The sequence below is a fragment of the Hyperoodon ampullatus genome (assembly GCF_949752795.1).
Source record: "Hyperoodon ampullatus genome assembly, chromosome: 6".
In the NCBI taxonomy this organism is placed as follows: Eukaryota; Metazoa; Chordata; class Mammalia; order Artiodactyla; family Ziphiidae; genus Hyperoodon; species Hyperoodon ampullatus.
The window spans coordinates 11724695-11740961 of NC_136919.1; the positions used below are offsets into that span (position 1 = coordinate 11724695).

Here is a 16267-nt window from a genome sequence, read left to right on the forward strand (position 1 = left end):
AAGGTTGCAGAAATGAAACACATTACATTTTTTCTGAAATCTGAAGAGTACCAATCTACAGTACTAATAAAAGGAATGAAGCCCAGGCTACACACAAAAGCTAGTCTAAAACAATGCTTTGTCACAACTTGCTACTGCTTGTCTTCGATGGTTTTTTACCCCCTTTGAGTGAAATACCTGGAAATTGTAGATATCGGAAATTGCTTTACTTCCAGCCGAGGCATCTTAGAGAATGTAAACTGTGGAGGAGGGGACCCCAGCAGTGATGACAGGAGAGGAGCATGCCTGGCCTTTGCAGGTGGGGCCTGTTGGACAGAAACAGGCTCTGTGCCAGAAGCATTTTGGTCCCTGGGTACTTTCTTTTGCTTAGACGTATGGCACAGTGCATTGGGAAAGTTCTAGGACCCAGGGTCAGAGGATATGAGCTGCGGTCTCATCTTCACTGCTCATTAGGTTTTTTGATCTTGGCATCTCTCTCTTGCCTTGGTTTCCTCATTTTTAAGATTGCAGACTTCTTGTCCTGCTCACCTTTCGGAGCTGACGTGAAGAGCAAGCACAGTGCTGCATGTGACTTCACATTGCAAACTGTAATCACCACCCAGAGGTGTGATTGCTCAGACTCCTTCATCTCTAAGGTTTCTTCCAACTTTACATTTCATGATTTACATGTGAGTGAGATTTGGTCTCCCAGGGAGAAAGCATAGGACTGGGGATGAGGGGAGTATACTTTCTGATTATTTTCTGTTTCTCGTGCTTCTGTTAGATACCGTTTGTAATAAGAACAAACAAAGTAATCCCCAAACCTCCCTTCTTCTTTCTCCTAGAGAAATCTGACAGAGTATTTTGTGGCTGTGGATGTAAACAACATGCTGCATCTGTACGCAAGTATGCTCTGCGAGCGCCGGATCCTCATCATCTGCAGCAAGCTCAGCACTGTGAGTAGACAGTCGAGGCGGGCTTTTGAATTTTATTTTAATTGAAAGATGTATCAGAAAGATTAAAGAAAAGTTTAGAAAAAGAAATCAGCCACAATCCCCTCAGGTAGTAACATGTCATTTTCATTAATTATTCATGTTCTGTCACAGTGTCAATGTACATTTCATTTATTCTTGTAGTTTCACAATCAATTATAAATAGTTTCCCATTTGATCGTGTGTTATGAACACTTTACATATTTCCACACTCTTCCATTATTGTCATTTTTTATATGTCTGTATCATATTCCATTATACTGATGTGTCATCACTTGCTAAATCGTTTTTCTCTTCATGGCCATTTAGGTAGTTCGTAGTTTAATCCTTTAGTAGGTAACACTACAGTGAACATCTTTTGGCTGCATTTGACTGATACAGTTTGTATTCTAAGCATTGGGACCACTGGGTCAAAGGACTGAATAAGTGCTATGACTTGTGGATGCCAAATTGCTTCCCAAACAGGCTATGCTTTTTTATAGTGGATGCTGCCAGCTGTGCATTAGTGTACCATTTGCACTGCAGCCTTGCCAGAATTGTGTATGTGCTCGTGAACATGTGCTTTAATTTACCTAATAAAACAGGCATAAAATGGTATTGCAGGTTTGCTTTATTTTTAATTTCTTTGGTTAGAGGTAACTGAACATTTTCCATGTGTTTTTTTTCCCCCCATTTGCATTTTGTTAATATCTTTTCTCATTTATCTTACAGGGCTCTTGATTTAAAAAAAATAAAGTGGGATGAGCTCTTTTTATATTGTAAAAACTTTTACTATATAATATAAATACTTTTCATATTCTTTTTATGTTAGCTTTTTTAACTTGCTAAGTATAGGAGTTTATATTTTTCCCAGTATCTATTATGAAAATTCTCAAACACAGAAAATTGAAATCAGTTTGCAGTGAACATCCAAGTAATTCCATCTAGATTCTGCCATTAACATATTTCTATGCTTGCTTTGGAACATCTTTATCCATCTATCCATCCCTCATACCATCCATCAAGCCATCTTATTTTTTGATGCATTTCAAAGTAAATCACAGACATCACTATGCTTCCCCCCAATAATTGCATATGTTTGTTATTAACTAAAGTTCAATATCTGTTTACAGTATTTTTTTTTTCTTTTTGAGGTAAAACTTACATAAAGATATTGACTAGGAGGAGTTGACTGTTTGAGAGGGTAGAAAGACCTTCTTATGGTGGGAATTTCCCTATTGAAGTTCCTATGGATAGAATCATAGGCCTATGATTTACCTATGTGTTTACCTATGAATTCAAGGCACCTAATAATGCAAACTTAGTGAGACCATTAGAGTTTTCTTTATGGTTTTCATTGTAATTTTATTATTTTATTTTTTTGGTATTGTTTGCTTGTCAAGAATGCACAATTTTTTAATTGCCTGCTAGGTGCTAGGCTTACAACGATCGCATAGTAGGTGATAAAAGCATGACCCTTGCCCTCAAGGGAAAAACAGCCCATAAGAGACCTCTTGCTTTGTTTTGCATTTGGTTTTAAACTCGTAAGTGTAGTTCGTAATCTCAGGGCCTGAACACCCAGACTGAGGTTCAGAATGAGAATATTGCCAACCAGATTTATCATTGCCTGTTTATGAGGCTGGATAGATTAAGAGTACATTTGAAAGGGTCTAGTCCATAACCAGTTACTGTTGCTTTGAAGAATTAAACTTAAGTAGAACAAAAGTAGGACATCATAACAGTGGAATTGAATTCCCATGGTGTTTTTGAGCCTTTAATATGTGCCAGGCACTGTGCTAAGCCCTCTTCATCTATTAACTCATTTAATTGTCACTACAACAGTTTGTAGTAGGTTCTGTTATTTCTCCATATTATAGATAAGGAAGAATGTATCTTCTGTGTGATTTTGTTTAGATAAATGTAGGGGATTAAACACACAAAGTTATTTCTGCTCCTTCCCAAAACTAAAATGAAATAAAGGAGTAAATCAACAAGCACAAAGAACAGATGCAGCAGAAATCTTAGATATTAAGAAAATGCTGTTATCAATGTTATGCCAACATTCAAAAACTAAGGTGAAATGAACAGAAAAATATAATTCACCAAAATTGAATTAAGAAGAAATATAAAAATTGAATAGGTCATTTAATTTATAAAAATTGGATCAATATATAATTTTTTTTTCCAAAACACTCAGCCCAGATGGTTTTACAGGTATGTTTTATCAAATATCTCAAGGAACAGGTAATTTCAATCTTAGACAAACTCCTTAAGAGTCTAGAGAAAAGAAGGAACACCCCCTGAGCTTTTCTTGTGACACTTGTATAATTTTGACATTCAACTACACGAAGAGACACTACAAGAAAGAAAAGTTATCAGCCAGTCTCACTCAGTAACATAGCTGTAGAAAACTTAAACAAAACAGTAGCAAATACATAAAAAATATAATTCATAATAACTGAGTTGACTTTATTCCAGAAATGTAAGGCTGATAATACTAGAAAACCTGTTACTATAGCTCACCACATTAACATATTGAAAGGGAAAATTCAAATGTTCAATATGAATTTTCAATAGAGAAAAAGCATGACCATGTTCATGAATAGGAAGACTCATTATATTAAAGGTATAAATGATGTATATTATAGATTGGATACAATTTCATTCAAAATCCCAATAGGATTTTACATAGTACTTGGCAACCTGATTCTGGAATTAATATGGAAAGCCAAAGGGAGAGCCAAGATATACTTGAAGAAAAAGAATGGGTGATAAAGTTTGCTTTACCAGACATCAAGATTTTTATAGACCTCTAGTAACTAAGATGCTAGTAACGGCATAGGGATACACAAATGGACTGATGGAACGGAATAGAGATTGCAAAAGAGGACCATGTGTGTGGGTTCTTCGTATACAACAGAGGTGGCATTGTAAAATCTGGGGGAACGGATGGACTTTTCAATAATTGATTATCCACTTGGGGAAGAAAAGGGAGATAATTTACATCTTACACAACTTGCAAAACTGAATTTCAAATGGATCACGGGACTTAAATGTCAAAGGCAAAATTTTAAAACTTTTGAAGACAAAGTAGGAGAATAATCTCTGTGATCTTGGAGTAGAAATGGATTCAGTTAAATAATCCAAAATATGCATCGTATAAAGGAAAAGATTAAAATTGTGAATTTTGTTCATTAAAAAATACCATTCAGGGGCTTCCCTGGTGGCACAGTGGTTGAGAATCTGCCTGCTAATGCAGGGGACACGGGTTGGAGCCCTGGTCTGGGAGGATCCCATATGCCGCGGAGCAACTAGGCCCGTGAGCCACAACTACTGAGCCTGCGCGTCTGGAGCCTGTGCTCCGCAACAAGAGAGGCTGCGATAGTGAGAGGCCCGCACACCACGATGAAGAGTGGCCCCTGCTTGCCACAACTAGAGAAAGCCCTCGCACAGAAACGAAGACCCAACACAGCAAAAATTAAGTAATTAATTAATAAACTCCTACCCCCAACATCTAAAAAAAAAAAAAATACCATTCAGAGAATGGAAAGACAAGGCACAAGCTGAGATGAGGTATTTGCTATATATAAAACTGACAGAGAATTAATATCTGAAATATATAAAAAACTACTACAGTAAAAAAAAAAAAAAAAGCAGAAGACAAATCTATTAATAGAAACATTGGCAAAAAGCACAAATCGGCATTTCACAGAAGAAACATAAATGGCTAATAAATATATGGAAAGATGCTCAACCACATTAGTAATCACAGAAAAGCAAATTAAAACTACAGTAATTAAAACACTAGGTTTGCAAAAATTAGATGTCTGATAAAGCCAAGGGTTATATTTCCGATGTATTGGAGAATTTCATGTACTACTCTTTGAAGAGTATGTGGCACAGAACTATTTGCATATTCCCAACACTCAGCAGTTCCACTCCTGGGTGGAATTGTGTGTGTGTGTGTGTGTGTGTGTCTGTGTACATACACATACTTACACGCTCTTTTTGGTCATGTATAGTGGGATACATGTGCAAGCATGTTCATAGCAGCATTGTTTTGGGTTTTGTTTTTTAAACCTGGAAAGAGCCCACATGACCATCAACAGAGAACTCATAAATTGTTACATAGTCATACAGTAGAATACTGTGTCAATGAAGATGAACTACACTATCAGCATGGTGGGGTCTCTAATACAGAATTCTGAGTAAAAGAAACAAGCTACAGAAGAATATACAGTATGATTTCATTAATATAAAATTCAAGTAAGAAAAACTAAATGGTATATTATTTAGGGATACATACAAAATATGGAGGGGGGAAATGATTAACACAAAATTTAGGTAGTAGTTTCCTCAAAGGGAGTGAAAGGAGTACGGTTGGGAAGAGGCATACGTGGGACATCAGAAGTATTATTTTCTGTCTTGAGCTAGGTTAGGGATCAGCAAACCTTTCTGTAAAGGGTCCAATAGTAAATACAGTCATTATTGCAACTACTGGACTCTGACCTTGTAGTTTACAATCAGTAAACTAGTGAGTGTGACTGTGTTCCAAGAAGCTTTATTTACAAAAAGAGGAGGCACACCAGACTTAGCCTTCGGGCTGTAGTTGGCCAACCCTGAACTAGGTGCTGAGTTTCGGCATGTTAAGTTTTTCTCCTTTAAATGTCACGTATATGATCTACATACTTTTTTTTTTTTTTTTTTTTTTGCGGTACGCGGGCCTCTCACTGTTGTGGCCTCTCCCGTTGCGGAGCACAGGCTCTGGATGCGCAGGCCCAGCGGCCATGGCTCACGGGCCCAGCCACTTCATGGCATGTGGGATCCTCCCGGACCAGGTCACGAACCCGTGTCCCCTGCATCGGCAGGCAGACTGTCAACCACTGCACCACCAGGGAAGCCCAACCAAACCCTTTTATCATGAAATTTTACAATACAGGGATAGAGACAAAGTAGTTCTTGTACAAAGGTTAAGAATCAAACTTGCACAAGATTTTGCAATGGCAGTTGTAGAAACCAGAAGATAGTGAAGCAGTGTCTAAACTTCTAAGGGAAAATTATTTCTAACCTGAAATTCTATCCTTATCTAATGCAAGCACTCAGGAGAGAGTGGCACCAGCCCCCACCACACCTGTCAACCTCCTGTCGTCACTAGTCCTCCACTCACCTTCTCTATTGTGGATGAACTGTCCATCCTTTCTAGGCCAGCCCCTCCGCTTGTCCACCTGACTTCATTCAACAAATATTTTTTGTGGCACTTTCATAGGTACTAGTGATACAACAGTGAACAAAATAGGCAAAAATCCCTGTCCTCATATGAAGCTTACATTCTAGTAGGGTAGATCTTCAATAAATGAGGTGAATTAAATATATGGTACAGTAGCTAGTTCTAGTACAAGGAGTACAGTAAAGCAGAGGAGGAGAGTGGATAGGGACTGGTGAGGTGGCAGGGATTGCAATTTAGATAGATGGCCAAGGAGCGCCTCATAGAGAAAGTAACACTTCAGCATCCTTCCTGTTACCTTACGGAAATTCCTCCAGCACTGAGCTCCTCTCTCCTGCATGATTATTTTTTCTTCTCTACTGGTACATTCTTAGGCACTTGCTAACACGGTATAGCGTCTCCCAAACTTCAAAACAAAACATCCTTAACCACATTCCTTTTATCCTATTTGTTTTCTTCCTTTTAGAATAAAATTCCTCAAGAGAGTTATTTCTGTTTCCTGTCTAATTCCTCTCCTCTCATTCTCTCCTCTGTCTTGTGTTAGGATTTAGCCCCCACCTCCACTGAAACGGCTTTTGTTCAGTCACCAGTGACCTCATGTCAAATAAAACGAGTTGATATTAATACTTGCAAAACTCTTAGAACAGAGTCTGGCATAAGGTGTATGTGTATGTTTTTGATAAATTATTAACATCTGTAATGGGAAGTCAAATGTTAATGTTTAAAAAACATTTTTTTAATAAATTTATTTATTTTTGGCTGCATTGGGTCTTAATTGCTGCCTGCAGCTTTGTCAAGTGGCAGCAAGTGGAGGCTTGTCTTTGTTGTGGTGCACAGACTTCTCATTGCCGTGGCTTCTCTTGTTGTGGAGCACGGGCTCTAGGCGCGCGGGCTTCAGTAGTTGTGGCGCACAGGCTTAGTTGCTCCGCGGCATGTGGGATATTCCCGGACCAGGGCCTGAACCCATGTCCCCTGCATTGGCAGGCAGATTCTTAGCCACTGCACCACCAGGGAAGCCCTAATGTTTAAAATTTTAAATCAAGAAATAGTTATTTAGAAATAAGGAGATAAATATTGTGTTGAATGGGATTACTTTGAATTAAGGGTAAGGAGTATCGTGAGATGGACTGCTATTTGCCAGTGGTATAAGCCTTCAGCAGTTTTTGTTTTGTTTTTCAGACTATAAACACATTACTTTGACTCAAAAAAAATTTTTTTTAACAAACAGTTGATTCTTAACTGAGTTCTGAGTTTTACTAATTGATGGTAGAAATCTCTTTAGGGAAGGGGAGGGGTCTCCTTATACCTCACATGGGATCAGCCTCATCCTGATCAGTTATGTGTACTTTCTCTGGGGATAAGTAGCTGAGCAGACGTCAGTTTTGTCCAAGCCTCTGGACCCCTTCAATTTCAGAATTTAAAAGTTTTCTAATTGTTGTCTTTTACTTCCTTAATAGTGGCCTTTTATTATCTTCTTGATGAAGGAGAATGCAAAGGCTACTTTAGCCTGAAGTTTCTGATGACCCTCTCTTGACAGATCCAGATGTGGCCTGTCATACCTTGACAAACAAGATTTTTCTCAATTTTGTTTGATAAGATGTAGGCTTAATGCTTCTCAGAGCCGTCAAGAATCTGAAAGATAAAAGCTGTTGAACACCCCAGAGTGCCGTCTTCCATAAAAATGACTGTGCGTCAATAGAGACAAACCCAGCCATATTTAGTCCAGAGTCAGGTAATATTCATTTCAGGCTTTCTCGGTCAATAATGTTGTCATATTCTGTATAAGAAAAATGTTAAGTTTTTGTTCTTTTTGTGCAGTTAATGTATATTGATCGTTTTCCTTTATAAATGATAAATAGGGAAGGCTTAACTACATCTTGTTCACTAATGTAAATACTTCAGTGAGATTTCTTCTAACACAAAGGCCCTATTTTTCTTACAGATTTTCATATCTGAGTTTAACTCATATTGCTTTTTTGATAACTCTTCTGGATAGCAAGTAGGTCTAAAATAAGACCTTTATAACGATAATATCATCTAATTGCAACAGAAGTCCTAGAAGAGCAATATTATCCCATTTTACAGACTGGCCCATCCACTCAGAGAGATGGGTTAACTTGCCCAAGGTCACATCCTAGTCATAGAAGAGACAGATATGCAGGTGGGTCATTATGATGCAGTGTCAGGGGAAGGGAGCCTTCGGCTTCAGGAAAGGGAGAAACAACCAATAATTACACGTACAAATGACTCTTAGCCCTTTCAAAGTGCTTGCTGTGGGGACCAGGTTATGTTTGTCATGTGCCACCTCTCAAACGAACATCAGAATCCTTGTGTGGGAACTGTCACAAGAACCAGAGACACATTGTTAAGAATATTTGTCACACTTGAGGGAATCTGAAAGTTCTCATAAACAGCCAAAAAGATACTCTGAGTCAAAGCTGGTGGATAATGTGGCTGGTGGAGCTGGTAAGGCTGGTTTGGGTAAAAGGTATATCCTGATTGTGTAGTATTTAGGGAAGCTTCTTATGTAGCCTGTAAATAGCTCCAAGACTACCAAAGGCATATTGACAGCATCTGTAGATTAAGCATGTAGGACACCCTTCTTTAGATTTGCTCTATATTTTATATGGCAGGTCCCCAATTATCCCCCACACCCTTTAAAAATTCTCTTAAGTTAACCTTTTTGAGCCACCTACTATGTGCCAGTTACTGTGCTAATCTTTTTTTTTTTTTTCTCATTTGTTCTTGCAGGAACCCTAAGAACTAGTTGGTTTTATTTTCCTTTTTCAGATGAGAGAGAATATTGGCAGTTGGAAAGTTGAAGTGCCTTGTGTAAGATGAGCAGCGGAGATGGGATTAAAACCCCCTTCTCTTGGCTCCAAGCCAACCCCCTTCTTACTATGTCATACTGCCCCCTTGGTAGCTTGTTTATCAGGAGTTCCCTTTGACACTTGTACCCAGAGAAATATTTTTGGTATGATTCTGTTGACCATGGATCTGAAATCACAGAAAGAATTTCAGTCTGTATATTGCCTTGGAATGCACACCTAAGCTTTTCACTTCAGATTTAGTGAGCATTTTCTATGTGCCTGGCACCAGGGAAGCAGAAGGCCAATATGTGAATTTCTAACTGGCATACTGACCCTATTGGCCAAAGCCCCATTTCCATGAGCACCATTCAGATTCAGTCCACTCTGTCTGCATGTTGTTAGACTCTCCCAGCCCCACCTGTGCCGCTCCTCTGCTGTGAGCCCAGCCTTGGTGCATCCCTGGGGCATGTCTCCCCCAACTCACTGTGGCTTCAGGTTTTGTGTACTGCAGTTCCTTTCAGCCCCTGTGTGTCTTGGCCCTAATTGCTCCCTCTGTGACATAAGGGTGCTGCAAGAAGTTGTGAAAACTAAGAATATCCAGTTAAATGATGACAAAACCATATTTACTTTACAAAGGAATGTGTATTTGTTTTATTCAACAGATGCTTTTTAAAACAAGTTCTTAGGAAGGAAGCACAGTTTAGTGGCAAGACTGTTACCTAGTTAATTGAGCCTCCACACCTAATTATTTGTGTGGTACCCATAACTGTGAAAAGAATTACTACTTTTCTGATAGTACGTCATGTAGAGAAGGAAAAAAAAAACAACCTAATATCTTCTCCCTGTCAGTGTCTTCCTGTTAGTCCCAGAGAATGTGGGCTTTGGGCAGGTCTTGGACATTGGTGGCCTGAAGAGTGGGGTGATACTTCTGTCTCTCCCCCACCCACCCCACCCCCCGCACCCTCAGATCTGACCCTTGGTAGACACTTCAGTGTTGGCGTGAAGGTATGGGTAACTTCCCAGCCTTGCTCCAATCCTGTCCCATCCACTTCCACTGACAGCATCCACTATCTTATCACCACCTGGTCTTGTGACCTAAGAAGGGCCAATTTGTGGACTAGGGAGTTTTTCAGATTTAGCTTCATCTTTACTTCTTTCCTGATGAACTCCACCTGGCCGTGACTACCCCGGCCTGTGTAGTGGGTTGGGTATCTAAATGATGTGTGTAAAGCTTTCCTAGCTCTTCTGGGCTGGAAGTAACTAATCCTGTTTGCTTATCTGCAGCCCTTGAAGCCTAGATGAGAGTGGCAGTTTAAGAAGGTTTGAAATACTGGACTAGAGCCAGGGCCTCTTTGCCTGCGCACTCCACTCTGCATGTTCCAGCCGTAGGAACAAACTGCATTATTTTGTTTCAAACTGTGCTCAAGGGAAGCCAAGACCTTGTAACTGGAAACTTACCAAACAGAGAACTCTAAGACTAAATTTAGTGTTCCATTTAAAAAATAAAATAAATCGAACATTTTGTCTGTTCATCTTTTATATGTTAAAAAAGAGAGAGATTAACCTAGTTCACACTAACAACCTAAGAAGGGTATTCAAAGAAGTGAGAAGAAAACTGATCCCTTTTGGTGAAGAGGGAAATCCTTAACAAAATGTAATGAAGTGGCATGAAATACAGACTCTGCAGCCAAACTTTCAAATAGCATAACCTGTCTAATCTCCATCACATAAAATTTTATTGTGGCTCAGAGAATATTAAAAACTGTTAGAAATAGATGAAAGGAACTTCCATTGGCAGGAAATAGGAGGAAAGATTGGTATGTTTTATTTACGTGGTTTTTCTCTGGTTTTTAAATGTAAATACAATTAACTGCTTTTTGAACTATGTTCTCCATGTAATTATGTGTGAGTTCGTTTTCTCTTGTTCATGTTGAACTATAACTAGAATAAAGAACCTTGATGTTATGGAGACTATATAAACTATGTAATATATAGAGTAACAACAGTTTAATTTGCAATACTTTAAAAATTGTTGTGACATCAACCAGCCATGGTCTCCCTACTATACCTTCCTCTCCTGCCTCTTGCTTCAACACATTGAGCACATGTTTTGGACTAGACAGAGGATTCAGATTGTTAGTGATTCCCAAATTCTGATCCATGGACTAGTTGTGTTAGAAATCACTCAGAGAATTTGTTAAAAATTCCAAGTTCTTGGGCACCACCTCCAGACATTCTGATTCAAAAGATCTAACATGGGACCGTGGGATGTCTATTTTTTTAAGGTTCCCCAAATGATTGATACACAGGCGGATTCAGAACCAGTGAATAGACAGTTCTCTAAGACAGTATTTATTCTTTGATTATTTTGCATCATTAGAGTTCTTTTCATTTTGAGACTATGTAATAGAGGCTGATTAAGTTTGTTTAGAAAATATTTGTGAGTACAGATTAGCACTAAAAAATTCTTTGTTTCCATATTTCTCTTTGAGAGAGCTCTGATTTTGACATTGGCAGGTTTAGAACAGAACAGAGCTAAGTATAATCTATTTAAGATCTCAGTAATGTTGGGTGCTGATGTAGTCCACCAGTGTAATTTTAGATACATGTGTATAAGTAGATCTAGAGAGGTGATGTTTCTTTTTAGCCATTGCACTGAGAACATTGGCAGGGTATCTTGTTTATTATTTTAGTAGCGTGGTCAACTTGTGAAACAAATGGTATGTTCTTTAGATTATAAGACTGATAGCTTTTTTATATGACTCTTATGAACCAAATCTCTACTAAAAAACACTAACAGGTAATATTCAAGTCGCTGACATCTTAATATACTTGCAAAAGCCCTAAATGGCACTCAACATTGGCAGGCATGTGTGTGGATTTCGTTAAAAAAATTGGAGCACCTACTATGTGCTGAGTCAGTGAGAACAAGAACTCAGAATTTCCTATGGCTTCTGCAAGCTGAAAGTGTGGTCACTGGTGAGCAAGTGTCGTGTGATGTGAGGTTAGACTAAGTAGTTAGGGGCTAGTATAGACCTTGTGAACGTTCACATTTTTTTCTCTTCTGCTATCTCGATATCTATGTGTTCTCCCAGCTAGATGATTCAGACAGCCCTGCTTCTGCTGTCTTTTCCCAAGAAAAAGGACAGCAGGGCTGAAGGAGAGAGCACCAGACTTCAAGTCAGGATGGTTTTGTTCAATTTCTACCTGTGTAACTTAACCCTCCCTAGCCATGTCGCCTTGGGCAATTTACTTAATCCTTCTGAGACTCTCTGTCCTCTTCTGTAAAAAGAGGGTAGTAGTAATACCCCCCTCAGGGTTGTTGAAAGGATTCAGTGGTCATAGGTATGAAAGCAGGTAGCCCATTGCTGGCACATACTACTCATTTAGTAAATGTTGACTCTGAATCCTACCTTTTCAGGGCAATAAGGTCTGATTTGACTTTCAGAAGCAAAGAAGGCAATAGAGATCCTGGAAGAGCTCTGAAGATTTAATTAGTACAGCTGGTGAGAGTGGATGGTGAATGAATCCAAGCAACAGAGAATAGTCATGGCAACTCGTATGAGATTTTCCATATCCACCCACTTCTCACTAGTCACATAGTCATTGACTAAATTGTCATTTCTTCTTCAAGTCTCCAGTCATCACTACGTAGAGCTGGAGTGGCCTAAGAAGCTGCTATGTTCACTTGACCTAGCATTACCACCTGACCAGCCTCCCAGGGAGGAAGACTGACCGCTTCCTGTCTTCATCTTTCCAGGCTCTGCTCTCCTGCCTCTCTCTCTGGGAAGCAGGCCTGATTCTTGCCCCAGGCAGAATTAACGATTCCTTCTTTATATGCTAGCACACTTGAACCTCTGTTACAGCACCTCTTTCCTAATGCGTTTGTGTTGAAGTTGATTGTTTGCATTTTGATTTTTTTCTATTTTAAATTGCTTGAGGGCGTGGCATGTACACATAGTGGATACTCAGTAATTGTCGGATTAATACAGATCATAGCACTGAGGCAGTTTCCTATGAGCTAAGAGCACGAACTCCAGAGCTAGACTCCCTAGGTTTATAGCCTACTTCTGCCACTACTGTGACCTTGCACAAAGTCCTTAATATCTAGGAATCTTAGTTTCCTCATCTGTAAATGGGAACAACAATGCTACCTACCTTATAGGGTTGCTGTGAAGATTAAGTGAGTTAAACAGTACATGTAAATCACTTAGAACAGTGCTTGGCAGATAGTAAATGCTGAGTAAGTGGTCATGGTGGTGTCTGTTTATAGCTTCAATCTTTCTGAATTTACTGTCACTTTCTGAGGTTGGATTTGTCTGACAAAACTATGCAGGGGAAATTTTTTTTTTTCCCTATGCCTTCAAATCTAGTAACTCCTACCACCTGAAGGTTTCCTAGTTTCTTTTTCACGTGTGGATGCCTGATAGATAGGTTCTCATGATTCTATGTTCAGTTATGCTTTCTTTCTTTTAAAAAATGAGATTCTTTATTAAAGCAATATATAAATTAGCTAAACATAAATTATGATCTTAGAAATATTTTCAAAGAAATGTAAATATCCACTTATACTAGACTTGGGGATGAAAATAGATTTCTTCTTGAGTGCCAACTTGGATCCACTGCCAATGGTTGCACTTTCAGAGGGATCCACAGGCCATGTCCTCACTCCACAGTCAGTTAGAGTATCTGTCCTAGGCACAGAATGGAGAAGTAGCTGTCCATGTATTTAAATGAACTGTTATCGATCCCAATGTAATTTTACCTTTTTCTTTTTCATCTTAAAAAAAAAGTCTGCAGTTTCCTCACATATGGTGCTATAGGCTTATTTACACTATAGTTTACTATACCATAGTATCTGCCTCTGCTTTGGTAGCTAAAGCTTTTCTCTGGCAGTTTTATTTGCTTTGATGTTTTGAAGTGTCAGATCTTGGCACGAAACTTGTTACCCTTGTTAATAACTTACTCTGATTACTCTAGTTAGTAGGTAGCTTTAAGAAAAAAGAAGAGAAGGCGGAAAGAGAAGTGATTGAGTAGGCAGGTGATTGCCTGGAAAAGCTTCCTTCTTGCCTGGATGACCTTCCTCTTAGTGTAGGGCACTCGACTTGACTCCATGTTGCTGTGTTGGTTTTTGTGGGAATTTTTTCCTTCCCTTTCCTCAGAGAATAGTGGAGAAGCAAGAGGTATGATGAGTTCCACCCAACTGAATGAAAAACTACTTGAAGATAGATTGCCCTTCCCACCCTACAAAAAATAAATACAGAAGCATTACATTTCAACTTCTAAAAAAAGCAGGACATTCCTTCTTTCTACTCACATGTCCGGCATCTGTCTACAAGAGCTGAAGGCCTTTGATTTCTGAGGCTTTCTAATTTCTCTTTCTGCTAAAGCATCTTTGATAGTTTCTTAAAAAGCCAACTCTCCCCTCACTAACTATAGTAAACACAATTTGAACCATTTATAATTAAAGGTTTTTCTCATACTCTTCGAAGGGTTGAATACATTAACTTTCAGAGTCCCTGAGGTTTTACTTAAAACTTTTTGCTGATCTTATAGTGGGTTTTACATGTACAAATAAATAAAAATTAAAACACTGTTTGAATCACTTGTCTGATTTCCTTATGACTACAAGGGTCGTTTATGATTAAATAGAAGAATCTAGTTCTCAAATTGAGAAAGCTAACAACTTCTCTAAGACACATACGGTTTTCTACAATTGTTCTACATAGGATTATTTTTGGTTGAAATGGGTAGACTGAAAAGTGACCCGTCTTTAAGGTTAATAATGTGGTACTCTTTCTATATTCTTTGTTTTATCAGTTTCCTGATGTTTGTGTTCAGAGGAGAAATCCAAATGGCTCTAACCCTGTGATGAAGCAGGTGTCAGTTTAATCTTTTAACATTCTGAGTTCTTGGATGTGAGTAGTGACTCTGACCTCTGGTTTTTTTTGTTTTTTTTTCCTCTTTCAACTTTTGGAACTTGGAATCTCATACCTCTTCGTAATTTACAGCTTCTAGTTGTGACCTATTAAGCAATTGCAATTTGTTAAATGTCTGATAATCTTGTCTACCATTCCTCATGATGTTAAGCTGGAGGCATTCTAGCATTCCCCAAACATTTACTCAGCACCTGCTCTGTGTCAAGCATAGTTAGAGATAAGGAGAGAATCAAATGTGGTCTCTGTCCTTGTGGAGCTCACATCTTTAGTCTCATGCCGTTGGTCTCCTGAGATTATCTACCTCTGAGATCTTTAGAGTGTCAGGGATCAAGCATGGAGGAAGGCTGTACTCTGCACAGTCAGGTGATGGAGATGGGGTGGCTGAACAGTGGTGGTTCCTGGATAGCACATGAATTTCAGGTGCGCCCCTGTGACTGCAGAGATGAGAAAGCAAGACCAACTTTGAGACTGAGTCTGTTGTACTTATGCTTAGTCAAGTATGGCTGAGGAAGGGAGCTGGGGCAGGGGAGGAGAATTCTATATGTCAAAGGATGGCAATTGCTCTAGATCAAAATTGTCAGAGCTGGAAGGGGGGACCCGGATCATGTAGTCCAGCCTCTTGTTTTCCATATTGAGACCCAGGAGAGAAAGTGATCTGCTCAGATCAAAAAGAGATTTAGTGGAAACTCCATGAAAGTATGTGAAAAGGGACATGACAGAAAGCCAGACTTTCCAGTAGGTGTGCCCACATTGGAATCTAAACCTTTTAACACTCGTTACCTCATTGTCTAGAATTTTCTATGGATTAAAGATACTATACCACCTTACTTAAATGTAACTAATCCTCAGGAAGTGATCAGCTCTGTGTTTGTTTTCAAAATGATTATTTTCTGTTAATTGCCATTTTGCTTTAGATATTTGGTTATCTAACAGCAAGGCAAATTCTACATAACTTTCTACATAATTTGGCCATGCCAACAGGGTCAGTATTTCACCTAGCTCAGAATCCTGAGCATAATGTATTGGCACAGCATAGGCACTCAACACAATAGTTAACTTGTGCATTGTGGAGATGGCCATTATAGTCTGACAGACCTGGATACGAGTCCCAGTTCTGTCACTTACTAGCTGTGTGGCCTTGGGCAAGTTATTTCACCTCTGAAACTGTTTCCTTATCTGTGAAATGTGGTGTTGAGTGTATATGTGTGTACACACACACACACACACACACACACACACACACACACCCCAACTCTAAAATAGTACTTTGCAAGATCCTAAACCCCCAGCATGGTGCGTGGCACATGCACTGTTGAAATTCCTTTTTTTTTTTTTTTTCCCCAT

At 39.0% G+C, this 16267-nt stretch overlaps 1 protein-coding gene across 4 annotated transcripts in view; it reads left to right on the forward strand.

Moving 5' to 3' along the window:
- The window catches only part of DENND1A (DENN domain containing 1A), a gene marked incomplete at both ends in the record, with an annotated part of 539637 nt that overhangs the window by 298468 nt on the left and 224902 nt on the right, over positions 1–16267 (forward strand). For all 4 annotated transcript variants that reach the window (XM_079705783.1, XM_079705782.1, XM_079705784.1 and 1 more), the window contains one exon: positions 825–935. In XM_079705783.1, coding sequence (XP_079561909.1) covers positions 825–935 — 111 coding nt within the window. The remainder of the gene's footprint in view (positions 1–824; positions 936–16267) is intronic.